Source organism: Capra hircus, chromosome 22 (assembly GCF_001704415.2).
Source record: "Capra hircus breed San Clemente chromosome 22, ASM170441v1, whole genome shotgun sequence".
Lineage (NCBI taxonomy): Eukaryota > Metazoa > Chordata > Mammalia > Artiodactyla > Bovidae > Capra > Capra hircus.
Window position 1 is genome coordinate 18,783,749 of NC_030829.1, and position 23,590 is coordinate 18,807,338.

The window sequence follows — 23,590 nt, forward strand, 5'->3', positions numbered from 1 at the left end:
AGAGGAACCAGAGGTCAAATTGCCAACATCTGCTGGATCATGGAAAAAGCAAGAGAGTTCCAGAAAAACATCTATTTCTGCTTTATTGACTATGCCAAAGCCTTTGACTGTGTGGATCCCAATAAACTGTGGAAAATTCTGAAAGAGATGGGAATACTAGACCATCTAACTTACCTCTTGAGAAATCTGTATGCAGGTCAGGAAGGAACAGTTGGAACTGGACATGGAACAACAGACTGGTTCCAAATAGGCAAAGGAGTATGTCAAGGCTGTATATTGTCACCCTGCTTATTTAACTTCTATGCAGAGTACATCATGAGAAACGCTGGACTGGAAGAAACACAAGCTGGAATCAAGATTGCCGGAGAAATATCAATAACCTCAGATATGCAGATGACACCACCCTTATGGAAGAAAGTGAAGAGGAGCTAAAAATCCTCCTGATGAAAATGAAAGAGGAGAGTGAAAAAGTTGGCTTAAAGCTCAACATTCAGGAAATGAAGATCACGGCATCTGGTCCCATCACTTCATGGGAAATAGATGGGGAAACAGTGGAACGGTGTCAGACTTTATTTTTTGGGGCTCCAGAATCACTGCAGATGGTGATTACAGCCATGAAATTAAAAGACGCTTACTCCTTGGAAGAAAAGTTATGACCTACCTAGATAGCATATTCAAAAGCAGAGACATTACTTTGCCAACTGAGGTCTGTCTAGTCAAGGCTATGGTTTTTCCTGTGGTCATGTATGGATGTGAGAATTGGTCTGTGAAGAAGGCTGAGCACCGAAGAATTGATGCTTTTGAACTGTGGTGTTGGAGAAGACTCTTGAGAGTCCCTTGGACTGCAAGGAGATCCAACCAGTCCATTCTGAAGGAGATCAACCGGGGGATTTCTTTGGAAGGAATGATGCTAAAGCTGAAGCTCCAGTACTTCGGCCACCTCATGTGAAGAGTTGACTCATTGGAAAAGACTCTGATGCTGGGAGGGATTGGGGGCAGGAGGAGAAGGGGACGACCGAGGATGAGATGGCTGGATGGCATCACGGACTCGATGGATGTGAGTCTGTGTGACCTCCGGGAGATGGTGATGGACAGGGAGGCCTGATGTGCCCAGATTCATGGGGTCAAAAGAGTTGGACACGTCTGAGTAACTGAACTGTATTGAACTGAACGTAATAGAACTCTGTGCATCAGGAGGGCAAACACACACAATTTAAGGATGAGGAAATGGGAAGCCTCCCCATGTGTTCACCAGATACCTGACCAGGTGTGACTGGAAACACTAAACCAAAGTTAGAAGTACCCCTGGACAATTCTATCTGGGTTAGTTTAAATGGTAGATGCTTATTTTGTGAGCACATTTTTTATTCTCTAGAAAAAATGAGTATGATGCTGCATACATTGTAAAGGCCTAAAATGCTTTTAGAACAAATATTTCTCTTGGGAAGGAGTAAAAGGGTTGGGGGCGGGGAGGGAAACTTGTATTATTAGAAATGCTTCCAAAGCAAAACTATATTCCAGTCTAACTTTCTTGATGATACTTGATAAGTCATGCAACAGCCCTTTCTTATACCTACTAGAATGTGTCTGAGCAGCCAATTTATAATACTTCAATTGCTTAGAAGAGGCACTTTGTTTACAAGGACTGTTGCTGAGATGACACCGATGCATTAATTCCCCTCATTTGGGAATTCCTTCTCATTAACTGCATAGCATGACAGAGTTTACAAAATGTGGCAAGGCCGCAACTCCAGTTTTTAAAGCCATCACCTATTGAGGCTAATGAGAAAGAAATGACACACATTTAATTTTCAGTAATTACCCCTTCTACCATTTATGAAAATGGTTTTTGCCTGGATCCCCCTGGGCTTTCAATATGGTGTTCACGATCCGCCTGATTCTGCACGGAATTCAATCTGGCTCCGTCCATCCCCTGGTGAGTTGTATGGCCTAAAGTACAATAGTGTGTGCTGAAGAACCCTTTGCATGCTTTGGAGGATCAGCAGCAGAAAGAAGAATCATTTTTTCTGCAGAGTCCATCTTTACACGTCTATTTGAGAAGGTTGAAGGCAGCTAGCCTCTACCTGACACATCTGATCAACACATGGGGAAATGAGCTTTATGAATTTAGTGCTACACCCCACTGTTGAGTAAACACAAGGGCCTGGCTTGCCATCCATGACTCTTCTCACTTTGCTTGTATGGATATAGTGCTCTCCGGCAATATTCTTACTAACGGAGGGGCTCAGCAGTAAAGAATCTGCCTATAATGCAGGACATGCAGGTTCGATCCCTGCGTCAGGAAGATGCCCTGGAGGAGGGCGTGGTAACCCACTTCAGTATTCTTGCCTGGAGTGAGGAGCCTGGCAGTAATATCCTTATGTATTTATATGTCGTTGTAAGTTCCAAAGCTCTTATCCATTGCTTTTAAGAAGTTTATAACAGAATACAGGAAAAAAAAAAAAAAAGATTGATTTAAGTTCGCATCCTGTGGTCAATAGAAAGCTGTGAGCTTCAGAGGTTGGAGTCCTGGAGGGTTCAAGACATACAGGGTTGCCACATGCTAAAGAATTACAAGGCCATGGCTGGACCCAAGTTAAAATTCTCCCTCAGCCTCTACTAAAGACAGTCAGGAATAGAAGATGAAAAGGAAGAGCCTGAGTGGAAGCCTCTAAGTTTAGAGGGGTTGTGCACCCCTGGAAAGAGTCCTCGGTGCCATGCCCTCCCACCTCGCAGCCTCAGGAGGGCTGGACAAGCCATCATGATCAGAGCTGAGTCCCGAGAAGCCCTGAGGCGGGGCCAAGAGACCATGCTGTGCTCACCTCCACATCTCCACTCCTAAGAGACAGTACCCCGTTCCTGGGGATGGATTCCTGGGCAAGCGGGAGTCACAGGGAAATGTCAAAGGCCCACAGCAAAGGGACCTCACAAACAACTCCAGTGCCCCCACCTTCACAGAGCCCTCTGGAACTAAGTCTCAGCCACACTGATGTGTAGGAAGGAGGGACTCTAAAAAGACTGGTTAAACTTTTACACATAACTGGAATGCAGGTGCAAAAACAAAATGACTGAAAACAATCAAAAGTGGTATTTCTTGCACTACTGGTTTTGTGGCCCTGAGCTGTATTTTCTGTAACTTAGCTGTAGGAGAGGGTGCAGTGATCACCGCTCTCAGAAGCAGCCTTACCATGTGTCCCTTATCTTCTTTCAAATTTATCCAGTGTTGTAACTGGCATATTTGATGAAAGATGCCCACTGAAATCAGGCTACCCTTTCATTCTAAAATTCCTTTAGAAAGATAAACTTTCTAAATATAATTGGATTAATAGTGAAGCCACAGAATCAGGATGGCCTTTCATATGATTTAGCGCTCCGCTGAAGTCTTTTTGTGACCTAGTACATACAGGGACCCAAAGTCATACCTATAATCATCTTTTATGAATGTGGGATTTTTATTCAACACTTCTATTCCCAAAAGTATTTAAAATATGTTTTCCAGGAACAATGATGACTTCAGATGTGACATTCAGGTAATTCTAATTTGGGTAATACTATAGTGATTATCATTTCATCTAGCTAAATTTTATTGGTAAATTCACCCAAACAGTTGCTATAAAATGCTGTCCTATATCCACAAAGCCATTCTGAGATAATTCTGAGACATTTAATACATATTTAATACTCATTTTAAAATGAATGACTACATGTAAAAATTCTAATAATCTGGTTCATACTTCCAGTTTCCACACAGATAGAAACCAATCATTGTGGAGGGAGGGAGGGATGATGGTAGCAAGACTTAGGGGTGATGGTAGTAAGAGAGACATCAAACAAGATGTTGATGTTCAGAGAAGAGGAAGAGAATCAAAAATTTAACAAAGAACAATATTAACACACAATCCAATCTATAATAGATGCTCTATGCAGATTAAATCACAATTAATCTTCATCGAACCTTAGTTTAACAAAGCAAAAGGGAATAAAAATACATTTTACTTCTCATCAAAATGGCTTCAAAAAGTCTTAGAGCAACAAAGAGTAAGACTATTCGTCTATAGCATTTTGATGTGGATTCCTTAATCATGCTGAATAAATGAAGAATCACAATATAACATCTATATAACTATTAAAGGTCAATTCAGAATAGAATAATAAAACAACAGGGAAAACTAATTAATAGAGTGAAATTCTTCCTCTCCCCATGCCCATATGCTGCTGCTGCTAAGTCGCTTCAGTTGTGTCTGACTCTGTGCGACCCCATAGACGGCAGCCCACCAGGCTCCCCCACCCCTGGGATTCTCCAGGCAAGAACACTGGAGTGGGTTGCCATTCCCTTCTCCAATGCATGAAAGTGAAAAGTGAAAGTGAAGTCGTTCAGCCGAGTCTGACTCTTTGTGACCCCATGGACTGCAGCCTACGAGGCTCCTCCATCCATGGGGTTTTCCAGGCAAGAGTACTGGAGTGGGGTGCCATCGCCTTCTCCACCATGCCCATATAGTCTCAGAGAATTTAACTTACTTTACTGTAACTCCTTTGTTCTGATAGTTAACAAATTATATAGGCTTTCCTGGGCCTGGGTCCCAGGTAAAAACAAAAGACTTGAGAAATGCTTGCTTTGCTCTCACTAATAGCATTTTTTTTAACACATGGGAAGAAAATTTAACTTTTTATTTTATATTGGAATAGGCTTCCCTGGTGGCTCAGACAGCAAAGAATCTGTCAACAATGTGGGAGGCCTGGGTTTGATTCTTGGGCTGGGAAGATCCCCTGGAGAAGGGAATGGTTACCCACTCCAGTATTCTTTTTTTTTTTTAATTGGAGGCTAATTTCTTTACAACATTATCGTGGTTTTGGCCATGCATTGACATGAATCAGCCGTGGGTGTACATGTGTCCCCCGTCCTGAACCCCCCTCCCACCTCCCTTCCCATCCCTCAGGGTTGTCCCAGTGCACCAGCTTTGAGTGCCCTGTTTCATGCATCATACTTGGACTGGCCATCTATTTCACACATGGCAATATGGATGGTTCAATGCTGTTCTCTCAGATCATCCCACCCTTGCCTTCTCCCCCAGAGTCCAAAAGACTCTTCTTTATATCTGTGTCTCTTTTGCTGTCTTGCATACAGGATCATCGTTACCATCTTTCTAAATTCCACATATATGCGTTAGTATACTGTATTGGTGTTTTTCTTTCTGGCTTACTTCACTCTGTATAATAGGCCCCAGTTTCATCCACCTCATTAGAACTGATTCAAATACATTCTTTTTAATAGCTGAGTAATATTCCATTGTGTATGTATACCACATTTTCTTATCCATTTGTCTGCCGATGGACATCTAGGTTGCTTCCTTGTCCTGGCTATTATAAACAGTGCCGCGATGAACATTGGGGTACATGCGTCTCTTTCAGTTCTGGTTTCCTCAGTGTGTATGCCCAATAGGAGGATTGCTGGGTTGTATGGCAGTTCTATTTCCATTTTTTTAAGGAATTGCCACACTGTTCTCCATAGTAGCTGTACTAGTTTGCGTTCCCACCAATGGTGTAAGAGGGTTCCCTTTTCTCTACACCCTCTCCAGCATTTATTGTTTGTAGACTTTTGGATAGCAGCCATCCTGACTGGCATGAGATGGTACCTCATTGTGGTTTTGATTTGCATTTCTCTGATAATGAATGATGTTGAGCATCTTTTCATGTGTTTGTTAGCCATCTGTGTGTCTTCTTTGGAGAAATGTCTGTGTGGTTCTTTGGCCCATTTTGTGATTGGGTCGTTTATTTTTCTGGTATTGAGCTGCATGAGCTGCTTGTATATTTTGAGATTAATTCTTTGTCAGTTGCTTCATTTGCTATTATTTTCTCCCATTCTGAAGGCTGTCTTTTCACCTTGCTTATAGTTTCCTTCGTTGTGCAAAAGCTTTTAAGTTTAATTAGGCCCCATTTGTTTATTTTTGCTTTTATTTCCATTACTCTGGGAGGTGGGTCATAAAGGATCCTGTGGTGATTTATGTCAGCGAGTGTTTTGGCTATGTTTTCCTCTAGGAGTTTTTGATCTTACATTTAGATCTTTAATCCATTTTCACTAACAGCACTTCTTAATAGGGTTTTGCCACCTCCCACTCCCAATAGAGTGGCCTTTACTTAAACTATTAATTTTGACAAGTAAAGTGTAAACACAGCTTAAGGATACTGGCCTCCCAAAACGTGGACATTTTCCAAAGTATTATCTTTGGCCCCTGATATACGTCCACAGTAAATATTAGTTGATTAGTGACTCAGATCGAAACTGAATTTACCTATTGTGTGACTTGAAAATGTGTGTGTGGGCTAAGTTGCTGCAGTCATGTCCGACTGAATTCCAGACATGGAACTGGAATACATTTCAACTGTATTTCAATTGAAATTGGAATACATTCGATTTTTGCCATAAAACAAAACAAAAAAATATGTCACCAATTTATTCTTCCTCTGTCATCTCAAAAGAAGAACAAATCTCTGAAAGTCAAATTATCCCTTCATGGGATGATGGATTTCTAAACGCTGAGTTTCTTCTTTTCAACAAAGAGATAATTCTGATGAATCAGTATTTACAAAGTGACATTTGGCAGGAGGATAATGTTAGTTAGACAAATGTCTGTGTGAGCCTTAAAATACGACACAATGATAATTTTTATGGACTGCCACAGGCAAGCACATTCAGATTTTCAGGACCTTCTGACTTTAGATAATGGGTGTAGAAGCAAAGACCCTGGGGATGCTACTAACCACATAGGGATATGGTGCATCAGAGATAAATGGTACAAAAGTTGAGGCAGGAGGTGTTCAGCAAGTCCAAAGTACAAAAATGCTTGGGGACACTCCACAGTGAGTGTGTGAGTGCGTGTGTCAGTCACTCAGTCATGTCTGACTCTTTGTGACCCAATGGACTGTAACCCTCCAGGCTCCTTTGTCCATGGAATTCTCCAGGCAAGAATACCGGAGTGAGTTGCCATTCCCATCTCCAGGGGATCTTCCTGACCTAGGGATTGAGCCCGAGTCTCCTCCATTGAAGGTAGATTCTTTACCATCTGAGTCACCAGGGAAGTCCTTCTGGCGCTGAAATTCCATAATCTTTGAGGCTCATTCCATCATTCAATTTACCACAAAGTTTAATGTTGCCTGCCTACAAACTTTTCAATGCCTCTGTACAGTGCTGGGCAATGCGCATTGCAGTGAGAATTTCCTGTGCATACATGCTTATTCAAATCCTTGACTTTATTTTCCTGTTAGAATTTGATACACACGCTGATTTTCCATAGGACTGACCTAAGGCAATAGGCTTTCATAACCTGCCACGCCTACATCCCAGGTAACTGCTTTCAGCCCAGACCAGCAGACACTTGCCATTACTGAGCTATTACTATGTAATGATATAATTTTAGATACCCTGTTTGAGTGATCTACTTTAATCCCCACAATAACTTTGGAAGTAAACTTTTCTTATTCCCATTTCAAAGATAAGGAAAGGCTTTGAGGGGTTAAGCAATATTTTCCAATCTCCCACAGGGATATGAAGATACAGCCCTAGCCTCTTTTGTGACAGACAGTTTCACAACCATTTTGGTAGAGTGACTTTTCCGATGTCAAGATGGCCTCAATCTGTTCTGCAGACACATCACTTTATGTTTTTTCCTACTTCCTTTGACCTTGGTATCTCCACAAAAACAAACTATTCCCAAAGACCTCATATGCTGGGTTGGTCTCTGTGTCAGCAACATAGTGGCGAGCATTAAGGGTGAACACTTAACCAGTGGGGCAGGGGTGGCAGAGTATACATTTAACCCAAAAAAAATATCACATCTGATCTTTCTTTTCATATGTGGCACATAATCTATAATGAACGACCTAAAATGTCTTACTCTATTATGTGTGTAGCTGCCACTACATGCATAAGGGATTAGAATTCTTCCACAAAGTAGTGTAAATGTCATTAGTACCTGTCAGGTAGAGTTTGAGTTTTGTGTGACAGCTTAAAACACCAACAAATCTCCTCAAGGACATGACCCCTTGGGGAAGGGCAGCCAAGGCAACCAGCAAGCAGGATCGGTCCCTGGCGAGTCTTAATTTATATCAGTGACAATTAGGCAACCTCCAGGGAAGGTGGCATGAAGAATGTCCAGTTCTCAAGGTTGAGAGATCTTGGAACTGGGTATCAGGGAAAGTTGGGATTTGTTAAAATACTGAGGAATGTGGTAGCTTTCCTTGTTTGAAGGTGACTTTAAGTGCATATGTAAAATTTACAGGAATAGGAATTACATGGTTGTTCATGTAAGTTCCTATAAGAATCTATGCACAAGTAATGCCACATTAAATTATAAAGCACACACAGTTATTTTAATGATAATTTTTTGTTTAACAATTATTCTCCTTTTTGTGACTTTGTACTGTCTTGGGTTTTTTAGGGCTCACTGTATTCCCCTGATCTCAGGGACTTGCTCTCTCCAAATAGTTATGGATCCCACACCTCATCTTTAAGACTCATCTGATCAGATAACTTATGCAATGATCTTGAATGATCCAAGACTACTTGAAACTAACAGATAATAAATAGCTCATGATGGCTAAAGGAGATCAGTCCTGGGTGTTCTTTGGAAGGACTGATGCTAAAGCTGAAACTCCAATACTTTGGCCACCTCATGTGAAGAGTTGACTCATTGGAAAAGATTCCGATGCTGGGAGGGATTGGGGGCAGGAGGAGAAGGGGATGACAGAGGATGAGATGGCTGGATGGCATCACCGACTTGATGGACAAGAGTTTGAGTAAACTCCGGGAGTTGGTGATGGACAGGGAGGCCTGGCATGCTACAATTCATGGGGTCACAAAGAGTCAGACATGACTGAGCAACTGAACTGAACTGATGGCTAAAGAGGATATATATTCCCGAAAAAAAAAAAAAAAAAGAGAGATGTGCATGCTAGTTTGTGTCCGAATACTAGGAATGCATATTTCAAGACTTTCTTCTTCTTCAGCAGAGACCAGTCACAGAGAGATATGTGAAGGGGGCTGTTTTCTGCAGTCCTCAGATCTAACTACATCTACTAACTACACTCTCTGCACGGCCAGATGATTCAGCCTGCCTCCACCTCTGGTTGCTTCTTCCCCATGTGCCCCTTCTCTTGATGCTTCAAAATCTGATACCAACACAAGTTTTCCATCACATCACCCCATATCCTTAAGTGCACCAATGGCTTTCTTCTCTCATCCACTCTTTTCTTTAATTAAAACAATTTCTCAATGCAAGAATTCTCATTAATACAATTTATTATATCATTTCTCTCCATGTTTTCTTTCCCTGTGATCTAGCAAATTCAGTCTGTCCTTTCTCCCATTTTTCCACTTCCAAAGTGTCAGGATTTTTGAAATAGTATTTTGGGGATACTTTCAAAGAAAATACAAGTTTAGTTGAATTTGGACAAAGAAAGTACAAGAAATAATAATAAACACAGACCACCCATGTTCTTATAGCCAATAATGGGAAGAATGAGAGACACACTGATAGTGGTAACATCTACCTTCACGCAGGATGGCACCTGCTACTGCAAGGGAAGTGGTAAGTAAGAAAAGAGAAGATATTTACATAATTTGGGGTCACAGGTAATTTAGCAGATGTGATCATAGATTCTTCATATGGAGGAAGCATGATATGAAAACACAAACACTGCTGTTTCTATTTCTGAAAGCAGTGGTTTGGATAATGAGCTTGCATGTTTTTATAAACTTATATTCTCAATAATCAGCACTGAAATATGACTGCAGACAAAACAGTCTGGTTATAGTATCTACACAGGCTGGAGATGGGCCTGAGAATGATCCTAATGGCCATTAGAGCGTTCAGGCCCCCTTTCAGACTCGACAAAACATCAAATGTCAGAAAGAGCCAGAAAACTGTCATCAATCATTTAGATACTTCCAGCACATTTGGATGTCCCCTGTCATAGAGACAAATTATCCACACGTCAAACTAATTTTTCGGTTTCCACTTGAGAGCTTTGTGTCACCTAGGTCTAGTCAACATTGAATTAATTTTTTTTTTCTCCCCAGCCCCCTGCAATGTTATAAGGATCCTATTACTGACAACACTGTTGTTATACACTATGGTCTAGAGAATGTGATTAATCTGATATTCTAGGTAAATGAGTCACACATCCAGTTGTGTATTATACAGATTTTTCAAATCATTATTGTAACTCATGTCTCTGTTTATATCTTATCTCCCCTTCTTCACATGCATACACACACACACACACACACACACACACACACACACACACACACACACACACACACACACACACACACACACACACACACACACACACACACACACACACACACACACACACACACACACACACACACACACACACACACTCCTTGAAGTAAAGGTCTAAATTTCAGCATCCTCACACCATTCATGGTATTTTAGTACTGTGCTCAATATACATTACTCTTCATTACTAGATGTTTGCGGAATGGGCAAATCTATAATATCTGGATGGCCAATATTCAAAGACCGACATTGCAGAGAAAAACTACTCATGAGTGTATACGATATGAATGTCTCTTTCTTGATCATACTGAAGACATTTGTGTCTGTGCTATCTCAAGGTCATCATTGCAAATGCTGAAGCCCACTTAAGCCTAAAATTGGTGAATGTTATTTAATAGAGGGATAGGTGGTGAGATGGCAGGACACGCCACACCCTTGTGCAAGATCTCCCACAGTTTCCAGTATCCGAAGGATAAAGACCCAAATCCACACATGTCCCATCACAGCTTATTCCTTTGTCCGTATCTTTATATATCCAGCCGTGACTCACACATTCATCCTATTCTCTTGAGAGCATGTTTTTCCGCTTCTCAAGTCCTCTGAGGCCCCGTCATTTTTCCTGCTCTGAGCCCTGTGCCATGCTCTTCCCCTCTCAGAAACCCTCCAGTCTATTCTTCTCCATTCCTAACCAGCCAGTGTCTACTCATCTTTTGAGAGAGCTTCTACCTTTAAGATGAGTAAAATTCTTTGATTATATGCCCATGTACCCTCAGAATATTTATTACAGCCTATAATTATGTATTATAGAAAGGTCACTGGAATAATGTAGATTTTTTCCCCTACTTTCTCTAACAACATGAAAGCATGGTTTACTTACTTGGTTTACTCCCCATCGAATCAGGAGTTCCTGGCATAGTGATGAGTAGAAAGGAGTCACTCAATACATATTTGTGAATGAATCCATAAATAAATATGTGATTCTGCTTTCTGATTATGGATTACACATAAATAAATTGTAAACACTTGTGTTTCTTATTTAGAATACTTATATAAGGTTACATATGAGGCTTAGTATCTTAAAGCATATTTTAAATAGCAGGTAACTCAATTTGGACATTATGAAAATCCACTGAAATCCTCATTACTCTGACCCCAACATACACTTTGTTTCCTTCATCAAATATGTTGTTTTAGCAGTTTTAGTCATCTCTGCTGACCGTTCATTCTAATGCTGATGTGGAATTGGTAAGAGATTTAAGCCTCTGTGAAAATGACTTTATTATACTCCTGGCTACAACATGAACCAATATTTATCAGCGAGACCATTCAAGGCAACATGACCCCTTTTGAAGTCAAGGAATCAATGAAAATGTCAATTATCACTAGATGGACAGGCAGAAGAGAACACATTCTTGTCTGTAGTGTTTTTGTTCTGCAAGACACATGCTCCTGTTCCATTTTCTGAACAATGTAGTAAAATTCAATTTACTTTTTCAATTTGTCTCCAGCCAAGCTTCCTTCTGTCAGCTCTACCGAAATTTCAATGCTGGCCACGTGGAGTAACAGGAGAAGGACACGAGAATGAGATTACCTGTGCACTTGCGGTCTGTGTCTTCCTTCTTTGACCCACTAATCGTCAGCTTGCAGTTGAAGTTTTCCTCCCAGTATTCGGCAAACCATACGTTTCTTCGGTTGTTTTCAAGTGTGCGGGATGTAAAATAGGCATCAAACCCTAAACAGAGTTAAATGAAAAGGTCATTGCTTGCGGGGCACTGCTGGGACATTTGGAAATAAAAATACCAGTAACAGTTTTTATTTCAGTGGACTGGATGCTTGCTCTTTTGTGTCAATCAGAAAAAAAAAAAAAAAGGAATAAGAAAAAGGTAAAAAAATTCTAATGCCAACACATGGCTAAATCTTTACTTCATTCTGTCAGGCAGATGCATGGTGGACAAATGACATTTCACAGTGAATTCTGAGTTACAGATCCTAGCGATAATATGATGACCACAGCATCCCTTGTGCCTCTTGGGAACTAGACCAGGGACAAAGCATCTTTATTATCACCGAGATAATAAGTGATCATTTCCGTACTTACTATGGACCAGACTCTGCTTGACATAGGTTCTTTCTTTCATTCACTGAGGAATGAAAGGTAGTTCTTTCTTAACAACTTGCGTGACAGCTGCTACCACTTCCATTATGCCAGTGAAAAAAACAGAGCTTTAGAAGAAATGAGGGTTTCCCTGGTTGCTCAGATGGTAAAGAATCTACCTATAATACTGAAGACTAGGGATTCAATCCCTGGGTTGGTAAGATCTCCTGGAGGAGGGAATGGGAACCCACACCAGTATTCTTGCCTGGAGAATCCCAAGGACAGAAGAGCCTGGCAGGCTATAGTGCATGGAACAAAGAGTCAAATGTGACTTAGCAACTTAATATATTCATATGAGAAGAAATAGCACCATGCCTAAGGTCAATCATGATGCCATATTCTGCATCCGTAATCATGTGAGTTATGACCTGTGATTATCATTCTAAGAACCTTCCTGCATTTAGTAAGGATCCATTATGGAACTGACTTTCCACTCAAAAAGCAAGTTTATGTAGAGATCATAGGTAAACTGGCCGCAGCATAAGTGTAAAGCTGTTTATGAAGAGCATTCGATGAACAGACTTGAGAGTGTAAGTCCCTAGGAAATCTTTAGCTACCTCTTTAGTACGGTTCCGCCTTAAATGGTCCAATGGTCCTTGAAGAATCAGACTGGACTCAGGATCAGATGAGCAGCCATTGAACCCCAACTAAAAATCTCATTGAGTCATGGAAACATGAACAAGTACAGGCCGGAGTGGTCTTATTTCCCTTTCATTCACTTGTAAGATAAAACTGCACTACCTGGTTTCCTCATAGCATCTTGTTTCTAGCCCTGGCAAGACTTTGGAAACTCACTGGTTTTATGATCAAGAACCACAGAAGGTGGATTTATTTTCACATTAATTCAATCATTCAAAGTTAAACTTACTTAAAGCCCTAAATTGGTGTGTGTGTGGGGGGGGCTTCCAACTAAATCTCACAAGAGGAGCACATTGATTTAATTTTATCTACTACTATCTTCCTGAATCAATAACAGTAGCCCTACTATAAATTGAAAACTTGAAATAAGTAAATGAGACAAAGAAACAGCAAAGAAAAAAGGAGATTGCATAATATTTTAGGGAAAATAAAAAGAATAGTCTACATCTCTTGCTGATTTTCTAGGGTGTTGTCAGAACATGATTTTTGACCCAAAATCCAATTTTTCTATGCTCCTGACTTCACTGATTTGAGGTAATTAAGCTATAGGATCTGATCTCACCCTGATCTTGGTACTGACAGACTCATGAGTCTGCTGGAAGTCCCCTCCTGCCTCACTGTTCTCCCATAACCCTGAGACCAAATGACTGTTCAGTAAAATGACAATTCCTACATAAAAGGAATCTTTGTGGAAAAGACAGGTGAGTCCCCCAAAGTTTCCAGGAATACTACACATACCCTTGGTCACATAAATACGCACATCCACTCCCACAGGTGACTAAACTTTCGTTTCTCTTTCTATCTTTGCCCCTCCACCCAAGACGGGGGAGCAGCAGTGGCACCGGGGGCCCTGCAGACCACGCTTCCTAAGCTCCATGCCCTGTGACATCCCCTCTTATGGAGATGGCTTCTTTGTTCACGTGCCATTGGCATGTGTGATGTCAACAGTCTGGAAAACCTTTCCTCACTGCGCCCCTTCCTTGTGAGAGTCTCCTGCTTGGAATCCAGCTATCAGGCTCTAATAGGAATGCCTGGGGGACATTAAACCATGTGCAGAGAGGAGCCCAGCCAGACCCCAACCCTCTCAGCCAAGCCTCTGTGGACTTCGCGCCCCTGCTGCTGACGGCAGCAGAACCACTCAGCTGAGACCAGCCCTGGCTACAGAACTGAGGTGACTCGCCTTCTCAATCACTGATAGTTTAGGTGGTTTATTTCTGCAGCCACAGACAAAGTGAAATGCTCCTGCCTTGGCACAGTACCCTGAGCCCTGAACAACACACCCTTAAGAAAGACATAGCCTCAAAAGAACACAAATAGAAATAAACTCTCTGGCCACCTGCCACAGATCTGAGCCTCAAACCAGACTCAGAAGAGCAGCTTCTAAAATGGCTCAAATCATTGCATCCATACCTACAATCCCCAGCTCAGAAGAAAACATCTTCAGAGGAATCCTCATCACTGAAAAAGTCCATCACTTCAAAACACCTCTCTCTTCAGCCTGTTATCTGCTGGAAATGCAAAGACATGCTGGGTCAGGAAGGACCAGGAGGCAGCTAGCGAACACGCTGGCGAGCATGAGAAAGCAGCAGGTCCCTCCCTTGAGAACCAACGATTCCCAGAAACCCTGCACTTTGACAGAAAGAGGACAAGTAGCAGGCTTCCCTCATCGCAACGGCCATCCTTTCCTCACACACCAAGTTCGCTCTCAGCTTCTTTCTCACAGCAGGGACTCACCTGTAGGCTGAATTTGGCTTTCATGCCCACCCCCCCCCCCCAACCAGGAATGAGCGGCCAATTTTGCTGGGCATTCATAAGATGTGGAGGTTCTGGGTGAAACCAAAGAGGCTGTGATTGCAATAAGCCCCAGGTGCTGTGCATGAAGCCCGGGTTTTGAGAAGCAGGGCTTCTCCAATCCTGGGTTTTTAACAAGCTCCAGGTGTTGCTCTTGTTGTCCAGATTGTGAGAAGCAGGGCTGGAGAGCAACTCCGGAGTCTCCACAGCTGGGATTCAAGTGGGTTCAGCCCTGTTTGTTAACTCTCAGTGTTGTTACCTTCTCAAACTTGTATGTTCGCCCCGGTTCAGATGCCAGTCTTCATTTTGCAGTTGAGACTTCTGCTTAGCACCATACCTTGCTCAGCATCACGGGAGCCCTGCTTTGCCTCCTGTGGGCTGCAGATGGCTGGGGGGAGGTGGAGGGTGCCGGGTGACCTATGAGTGAATTTTCCTACTGTCTTTGCTCCATTGCTGCCTGGAGCTCCTTTGCAGCCTCAAAGACTGTGTTCCTCACCCATGTCTCCAGTTAATGCCCTGGACTCCCCACCTCAGGAATTTTCACCCTGGTGCAATGTTTTAGTGATTCTAAGAAGCTAACATGAAATAGCCTCGTGCCTTTGAAATGGAGCGGGACCCTATGGTTCTTCTCACCTCATGTCCTCTGTCTGCTTTTGTCTGTAGAAGAACTTTACCCAAAGAGCAAGTTTAATCAGAGAAGTGAGAAAATGCAGAAGGAAAGAAAAACAGTCCAGCAGGACAAAACCGTCTGAGCCACCAGGGAAGTCTAAATAATAATAGGTGAGGCATTGAACAAAGTCAGGAGCCTTTAGTTCCTCCTTAAGGGTTACAGATAATATTCTGAGCCATGTCCTGTGAGCTGTCTTGTAAGTTCTGAAACCCCCACCATGTGGAAGAAGTTAATTACATGATGAGCAGAGTGTAGCTATGACATGCGCTGCCACAACTCTGAGAACTGGCCTCAACAAAATGGGATCGAACTGACCCTGGAACTAAGGATTAACTGTACTCAAAACAGCTGAGATGACACCATCAGACCATGGCATGATCAATTTGAAGACGACTGTCAGAGCTGACTGTGTTATTTTTACATGTAGCCCCTTCTCTGCCTGTGCACCCCTGAAACTCCCCTTTAAAAGCTCTTGCCCACTGATTGTCAGTGGAAGAGGTGACCTTTGGACACAAGTCTACGCTTGGCCCTGGTTACTGGCCTCTGAAATAAAGCAAACTTTTCTTTTCCCTTTTTTTTTTTTTTGAAATAAAGCAAACTTTTCTTTTCACCAGTTGTGCCTCTTTATTGGCTTTTGAGTGCAAGCAGCCAGACCCCAATTTTGGTCACATGTTAATTACCTCTTCTGAAGGCCCATCACCTTCAAGGAAAACTCAGAGCCCTTAGCCAGGTACCAACATAGCATAAACTGGCTTTTGGATGGTTTTCTAAAGACTGGAACTGCTAACCCGTAGGAGGCCTGCTACGGATCTGTGGGTCTTTACAACCCACTATGTGTAAAGCACTCAGCACTGTGCCTGCTCCAGTAAAATACGAACTGTTGGTTCTTCAGTAAACACACTCATCCATTAAACATTTATGGAGCACTGACCCTATGACAGGGGCTCTTTTATGTACTCACAGACCTTGGGATTAAAACATACATGGCCCTTCATGAGATTAGGAGCCAGTCTGATGGAGAAGATAGACTTAACAAGCATCATTTAAATAAATATAAAATCACAACTATGATGGCTTCTATGAAAGAAGGGTACATGATGTTTTGGGAGCACAGAGACAGAACTGTGTTAGAGAGTCAGAGATGGCTTCCTGGAGAGAGAAGATACGTAGGTGGAAAAAAGAAAGGAAAACCAGGAGCAGATAAGAGCAGAGATAGGACATTCATTCACATGGATTAGTTATGCCTTAGGAATATCCCCTTCGGCGAAGGGCTTGTGTAACTCAAAGAAGTTATGAGTCATCCTGTGTAGGGCCATCCAAGACAGATGGGTCATAGTGGAGAGTTCTGACAAATCATGATTCACTGGAGGAGGGAATGGCAAACCACTCCAGTATACTAAACATGAGAACTCAATGAATTGTATAAAAAGGTAAAAAGATCTAACACCGAAAGATGAGCCCCCTAGATTGGAAGGTGTCCAATAAGCTACTGAAAAGAGTGGAGGAGAGTTATCAATAGCCCCAAAAAGAAGTGGCTGGGCGAAAGAGGAAACAATGTTCAATTGTGGATGTGTCTGGTGATGAAAGTAAAATCCGATGCTGTAAAGAACAATATTGCATAGGAACCTGGAATGCAAGGTCCATGAATCAAGGTAAATTGGGTGTGGTCAAGCAGGAGATGGCAGAAGTAAATAATTGACATCTTAGGAATCAGTGAATTAAAATGGATGGAAATGAGTGAATTTAATTCATTATGTCTACTACTGTGGGCAAGAATCCCATAGAAGAAATGGAGTAGCCCTCATAATAATAATGTTAAAAAAAGCATCTGAAATGCAGTACTTGGGTGCAACCTAAGTTGTGCAAGGACACAACAATGTGTCCTTGGGTGCAAGGACAGAATGATCTCAGTTCATTTCCAAGGCAAACCATTCAATATCACAGTAATCCAAGTCTATGGCCCAACCACAAATGCCAAAGAAGCTGAAGGTGATAAGTTCTATGAAGACCTAGAAGACTTCCTAGAACTAGCTTCAAAAAGCTATGTTCTATTCTTCATAGGAGATTGGAATGCAGAGGTAGGAAGTCAAGATACCTGGGGTAACTGGCAAGTTTGGTCCTGGAGTACAAAATGAAGCAGGGTAAAGGCTAACAGATTTCTGCCAAGAGAATGCCTTGGTCATAGCAAACACTCTCTCCCAACGACACAAGAGACAACTTTACACATGGATATCACAAAATGGTCAATACCGAAATCTTATTGATTACAGTCTTTGTTGCTGATGATGTAGCAATACAGTCAGTAAAAACAAGACCTGGGGTTGACTGTGGCTCAGATCATCAGCCTCATAGCAAGATTCAGGCTTAAACTAAAGAAACTGGGGAAGACCACTAAACCAGTCAAGTACCACTTAAATCACATTCCCTATGAATATACAGTGGAGGCGACAGATAGATTCAAGGGGTCAGATCTAGTAAACAGAGTGCCTGAAGACAAACAGACAGAGGTCCATAACACTGTACGGGAGCAGCAAACAAAAGCATCCCAAAGAGAAAGAAAAGGAAGGAGACAAAGTGGTTGTCTGGGGAGGGTTTACAAATAAGCTAGGAAAGAAGAGAAGCAAAATGCAAAGAGGAAAGGGGAAGGTAAGTGAAAGTGAAAGTGAAGTTGCTCAGTCCTGTCCGACTCTTTGTGACCCCGTGGACTGTAGCCTACCAGGCTTCTCTGCCCATGGGATTCTCTAGGCTGGAGTGGGTTACCATTTCCTTCTCCAGGGGATCTACCCAACCCAAGGATTGAACCCGGGTCTCCCGCATCGGAGGCAGACGCTTTAACCTCTGAGCCACCAGGGAAGCCCAAAGGGGAAGGTACACCCAACTAAATGCAGAGTTCCAGAGAATAGCAAGGAAAGACAAGAAGGCCTTCTTCAATGAACAATGCAAAGAAATAGAGGAAAACAACAGAAAGAGGAAGACTAGAGATCGCTTCATGAAGATTGGAAATATCAAACGAACATTTTATCCAAAGGACAGAAATAGTAAAGACCTAAATGAAGCAGGAGAGATCAAGAAGAGATGAAAAGAATACACAGAAGAACTATATTAAAAAAGATCTTAATGATCTGGATAACCACGATGATGCAGTCTTTCACTTAGAGCCAGACATTCTGGAGTGTGAAGTCAAGTGGGCCTTAGAAAGCACTGCTGCCAATAAAGCTAGTGGAGGTGATGGATCCTAAGACATGATACTATTAAAGTGCTTCACTGACTGTGTCAGCATATTTGGAAAACCCAGAAGTGACCACAGGACTGAAAAAGGTCAATCCCCATCCCAATTTCCAAGAAGGGCAATACTAAAGAATGTTCAAACCACCAGACAATTTCACTCATCTCCCATGCTAGTAAGGTTATGCTCAAAATTCAGCAAGCTAGGCTTCAGCATTACATGAACTGAGAATTTCCAGATGTTCAGCTGGGTTTAGAAAAGGCAGAGGAACCTGATATCAAATTGCCAACATTCGCTGGATCACAGAGAAAGCAAAGGAATTACAGAAAAATATCTACCTCTGTTTCACTGACTACACTAAACCCTTTGACTGTGTGGATCATAATAAATTCGGGAAAATTCTTAGAGAGGTGTGAACACCAGATCATATTACCCATCTATTGAGAAACCTGGATGTGGGTCAAGAAGCAACAATTAGAATCTTGTATGGAAAAACTGACTTGTTCAGGACTGAGAAAGGAGCACAACAGGGTTGTTTATTGTTACCTTGTTTATTTAATTTATACATAGAACACATCCTGCAAAATGCTGGACTGGATGAATTACAAGCTGGAATTAAGATCACCAGGAGAAATATCAACAACCTCAGACACGTGTATGATACCACTCTAATGGCAGAAAGTGAAGAGGAACTAATGAGTCTCTTGATGAGGGTGAAGGAGGAGAGTAAAAAGCCAGGTTAAAATGCAATATTAAAAAATACACACACAAACAAAAACTAAAATCATGGCATTTCGTACCATCACTTCAAGGCAAGTAGTAGGGGAAAAGATGGAAGCAGGGACATATTTCCTCTTCTTGGGCTCTAAACTCACTGCAGATGGTGACTGTAGCCATGAAATTAAAAGATCATTGATTCTTGGGAGAAGAAGTGTGTTAAAAAGCAAAGACATCACTTTGCTGACAAAAGGTCCATATAGTCAAGGCTCTGGTCTCTCCAGTAGTCATGTACAGATGTGAGAGCTGGATCATAAAGAAGGCAGAGCATTGAAGAATTCATGTTTTTGAGCTGTGGTGCTGGAGAAGACTCCTGAGAATCCCGTGGACAGCTGCTGCTGCTACTGCTAAGTCACTTCAGTTGTGTCCGACTCTGTGCAACCCCATAGATGGCAGCCCACCAGGCTCCCCCATCCCTGGGATTCTCCAGGCAAGAACACTGGAGTGGGGTGCCATTTCCTTCTCCAATGCATGAAAGTGAAAAGTGAAAGTGAATTTGCTCAGTCGTATCCAACTCTTAGCGACACCATGGACTGCAGCCTACCAGGCTCCATCCATGGGATTTTCCAGGCAAGAGTACTGGAGTGGGGTGCCATTGCCTTCTCCAAGGAGATCCAACCAATCCATATAAAAGAAATCAACCACGAATACTCTTTGGGAGGACTGATGCTGAAGCTCCAATACTTTGGCCACCTGATGAGAAGAAAACTTGACTCACTGAACAAGACCCTGATGCTGGGAAAGACTGAAGACAGAAGAAGAGGGTGACAGAGGATGAGATGGTTGGATGGCATCACAGATTCAATGGATATGAACTTGGGAAAACTCCAGGAGATGGTAAGGGACAGGAAAGCCTGGCGTGTTGCAGTCCATGGGGTTGCGAAGAGTCGGACACAAGTCGGTGGCTGAACAAGAGAAATATCAAAGTCACTCTCACATTACACAGTACCCCAGGACAGCTGGCCTCAAAATCAACACATATAAGTGGACCATCTTCTGTGTATATGCTATCTAGTATTGCTACTAAATTCTAATAACCAAGGCATAAATGTTTATCTAATGAATAAATATATAAGTCCCCCAAGTAGTTGTTAAAAATCCTAATGTCACACAGATTTGTATTTGGTTATATAGAAAGTTGTACCAATAGTTATAATTAGAAAAACAGTAAGTATTATATATATATATTTTTTCATTGTCACATATATCCTAGAAACTAGGTACTAAATTTAGGTTATTTACACTTTAGAGATAGAAACTAAGGCTCAGAGAAGCATTTGGGGTCCAAGTCTGGCTAATTCTAGACCCTGGTGTTTCTTCTCATGTAGAGCAGTGAATCACTATTCATTATATGAATGAATTATATGAATCACTATTCATATAATTGGGTGGGTCTCACAATCACCCTGATGCTGGGAAAGATTGAAGACAAAGAAAGAAGCAGCCATGGTTGAGATGGTTAGATAGCATCACCAATTCAACGGGCAAGAATATGAGCAAACTGTGGGAGATAGTTGGGCTTCCCAGGTGGCACAGTGGGAAAACATTGGCCTGCCAAAATAGGAGATGCAAGTTTGATCCCTGGGGCAGGAAGATCCCCTGGAGGGGGAAATGGCAACCCACTCCAATACTCTTGACTGGAGAAGCCCATGGACAGAAGAGCCTGGCAGGCTACAGTCCCTGGGGTAGCAAGAGTCTAACTGACTTAGCAACTATACAATAACAGCAACAGCTGGAGAGATGACAACAGAGAGGTCAGGCTCAATGAAGTTCAGATTTAATCTTTATTTTATTTTTCCCCCTCAAGTTCATCACAGTTCACTAAGTTCACTGCAGAATTCCATGGACAGAGAAGCCTGGCAGGCTACAGTCCATGGGGTCACAAAGAGTCAGACATGACTGAGCGACTAACCACTTTCACACTTTCATTACAATTACTACAGTCCCGCAATTTTACTTGTATTTTTGTTTATTTTTATCCTTTTTGCCATTGTGGAAGTATAATTGATTTATGATGCTATGCTGATTTCTGCTGTAGTGCAAAATGACTCAGTTCAGTCACTCAGTCATGTCTATTTGCAATACCATGGACTGTAGCACCCCAAGCTTCGCTGTCCATCAACAACTCCTGGAGCCTACTCAAACTCATGTCCATCGAGTCAGTGATGCCATTCAACCATCTCATCCTCTGTCGTCCCCTTCTCCTCCTGCCTTCAATCTTTCCCAGAGTCAGTGTCTTTTCCAATGAGTCGGTTCTTCATATCAGGTGGCCAAATTATTGGAGTTTGAGCTACAGCATCAGTCCTTCCAATGAACATTCAGGACTGATGTCCTTTAGGATGGACTGGTTGGATCTCCTTGCAGTCCAAGGGACTCTCAAAAGTTTTCTCCAATACCACAGTTCAAAAACATCAATTCTTCTGCACTCAGCTTTCTTTATAGTCCAACCCTCCCATCCATACATGACTACTGGAAAAACCATAGCTTTGACTAGGCGGATCTTTGTTGGTAAAGTAATGTCTCTGCTTTTTAATGAGCTGTCTAGGTTGGTCATAGCTTTTCTTCCAAGGAGGAAGCATCTTTTAATTGCATGGCCGCAGTCACCATCCGCAGTGATTTTGGAGCCCAAGAAAATAAAGTCCGACACTGTTTCCATTGTTCCCCCATCTATTTGCCATTAAGTGATGGGACTGGATGCCATGATATTAGTTTTCTGAGTGATGAGCTTTAAGCCAGCTTTTTCACTCCCCTCTTTTACTTTCATCAAGAGGCTCTTTTGTTCTTCTTCACTTTCTGCCATAAGGGAGGTGTCATCTGCATATGTGAAGTTATTGATGTTTCTCCTGGCAATTTTGATTCCAGCTTGTGCTTCATCCAGCCTGGCATTCCGCATGATGTACTCTGCATATAAGTTAAATAAGCAGGGTGACAAGCCTTGGCCTACTCCTTTCCCATTTTTGAAAATGATTCTGTGGAACTTATATACACTTTTTATATTATTTTCCTATTTTTTTAAAGAACAGACTACTTAAGTGTAGTCACCATAGTCACCAAGGTGCAACAGAGAGTCAGGAATTGAAGCAGAAATTAGAAGAATTGTAATCTAATAATATATGCATATCAATGTGTATCTGTGTGAATAACAGTCAATTGATATTTTCTTCTCATTTTCTGAAAGCTCAGAAGAAAAGTGATCTGGACAGATATCCCTTTATTATTAGTTAAATTACCTGAGTTTTAAAAGACTATGATTTCAGTTCACAGAAAACACAGCAAAAATTATATTCAGGAAGAAAGGTCATCTTTTATGTGGGGTTGATGAAATGTTTTATATTAAATTCTTCCTTTGTTAGACAGACAATTTTAATTTCAGAAATTATATCTGCAGGTGATGGCAAAGCAAATATCCCATTGGGTACATGGTGAACAATATTCCTATAATTCTGGAAGTAAACTAAAATCAGCATAGACATAATGAGCAAGGTTTTAGCTAGTATTACAAAACTACCTTTATCTGATTCTTTGTTCTTTTAACAGGGGTGCTGCCCTTAAACTCCTGAAATTTGCAGTCGAGACAAGAGTGTGCAAATCAATAGACACATAATTCATCCCAGGCAGTATGTTTGGGAGGTGACCTTTCCAGCTGAGAAGGAAGAAAGCTCTCACAAATGTGTAGATGAAAGGAAAACTATCAGAGTGTCAAGAGGGGGTCAGAGGACACAGCTGCCAGCTCAGCCAGGGTGAAGCTGAGCTTGTCAGGTACTAATAGAGCGTCACGAGGCATCAGAAAGTGACCAGTAGCCTTGATTGCTGCCTTATACACACAGCTCATGAACTGCAGGCTAGAATATCCCTGTTAGTCTACTTGGCAGGGAGGACCCAAAGCTTCCTATGCAGGAACATGTAAACAAGAGGTGCTTAGCTCTTCCTGGTCTGCCTCTGACTCAGGAAGGGCATCATCATGATTCAGAAACACCTATCCTAACACATCATAAGGACACAGCACTAAGAGAAGAATGAATCAGCAA

General features: G+C 41.9%; 1 protein-coding gene across 2 annotated transcripts in view; it reads right to left on the reverse strand.

The window, feature by feature from the left end:
* The window catches only part of GRM7 (glutamate metabotropic receptor 7), a 931,612-nt gene that overhangs the window by 338,198 nt on the left and 569,824 nt on the right, over positions 1–23,590 (reverse strand). For both annotated transcript variants that reach the window (XM_005695650.3, XM_005695649.3), the window contains exon 5: positions 11,896–12,036. In XM_005695650.3, the coding sequence (XP_005695707.1) occupies positions 11,896–12,036 (141 nt within the window). The remainder of the gene's footprint in view (positions 1–11,895; positions 12,037–23,590) is intronic.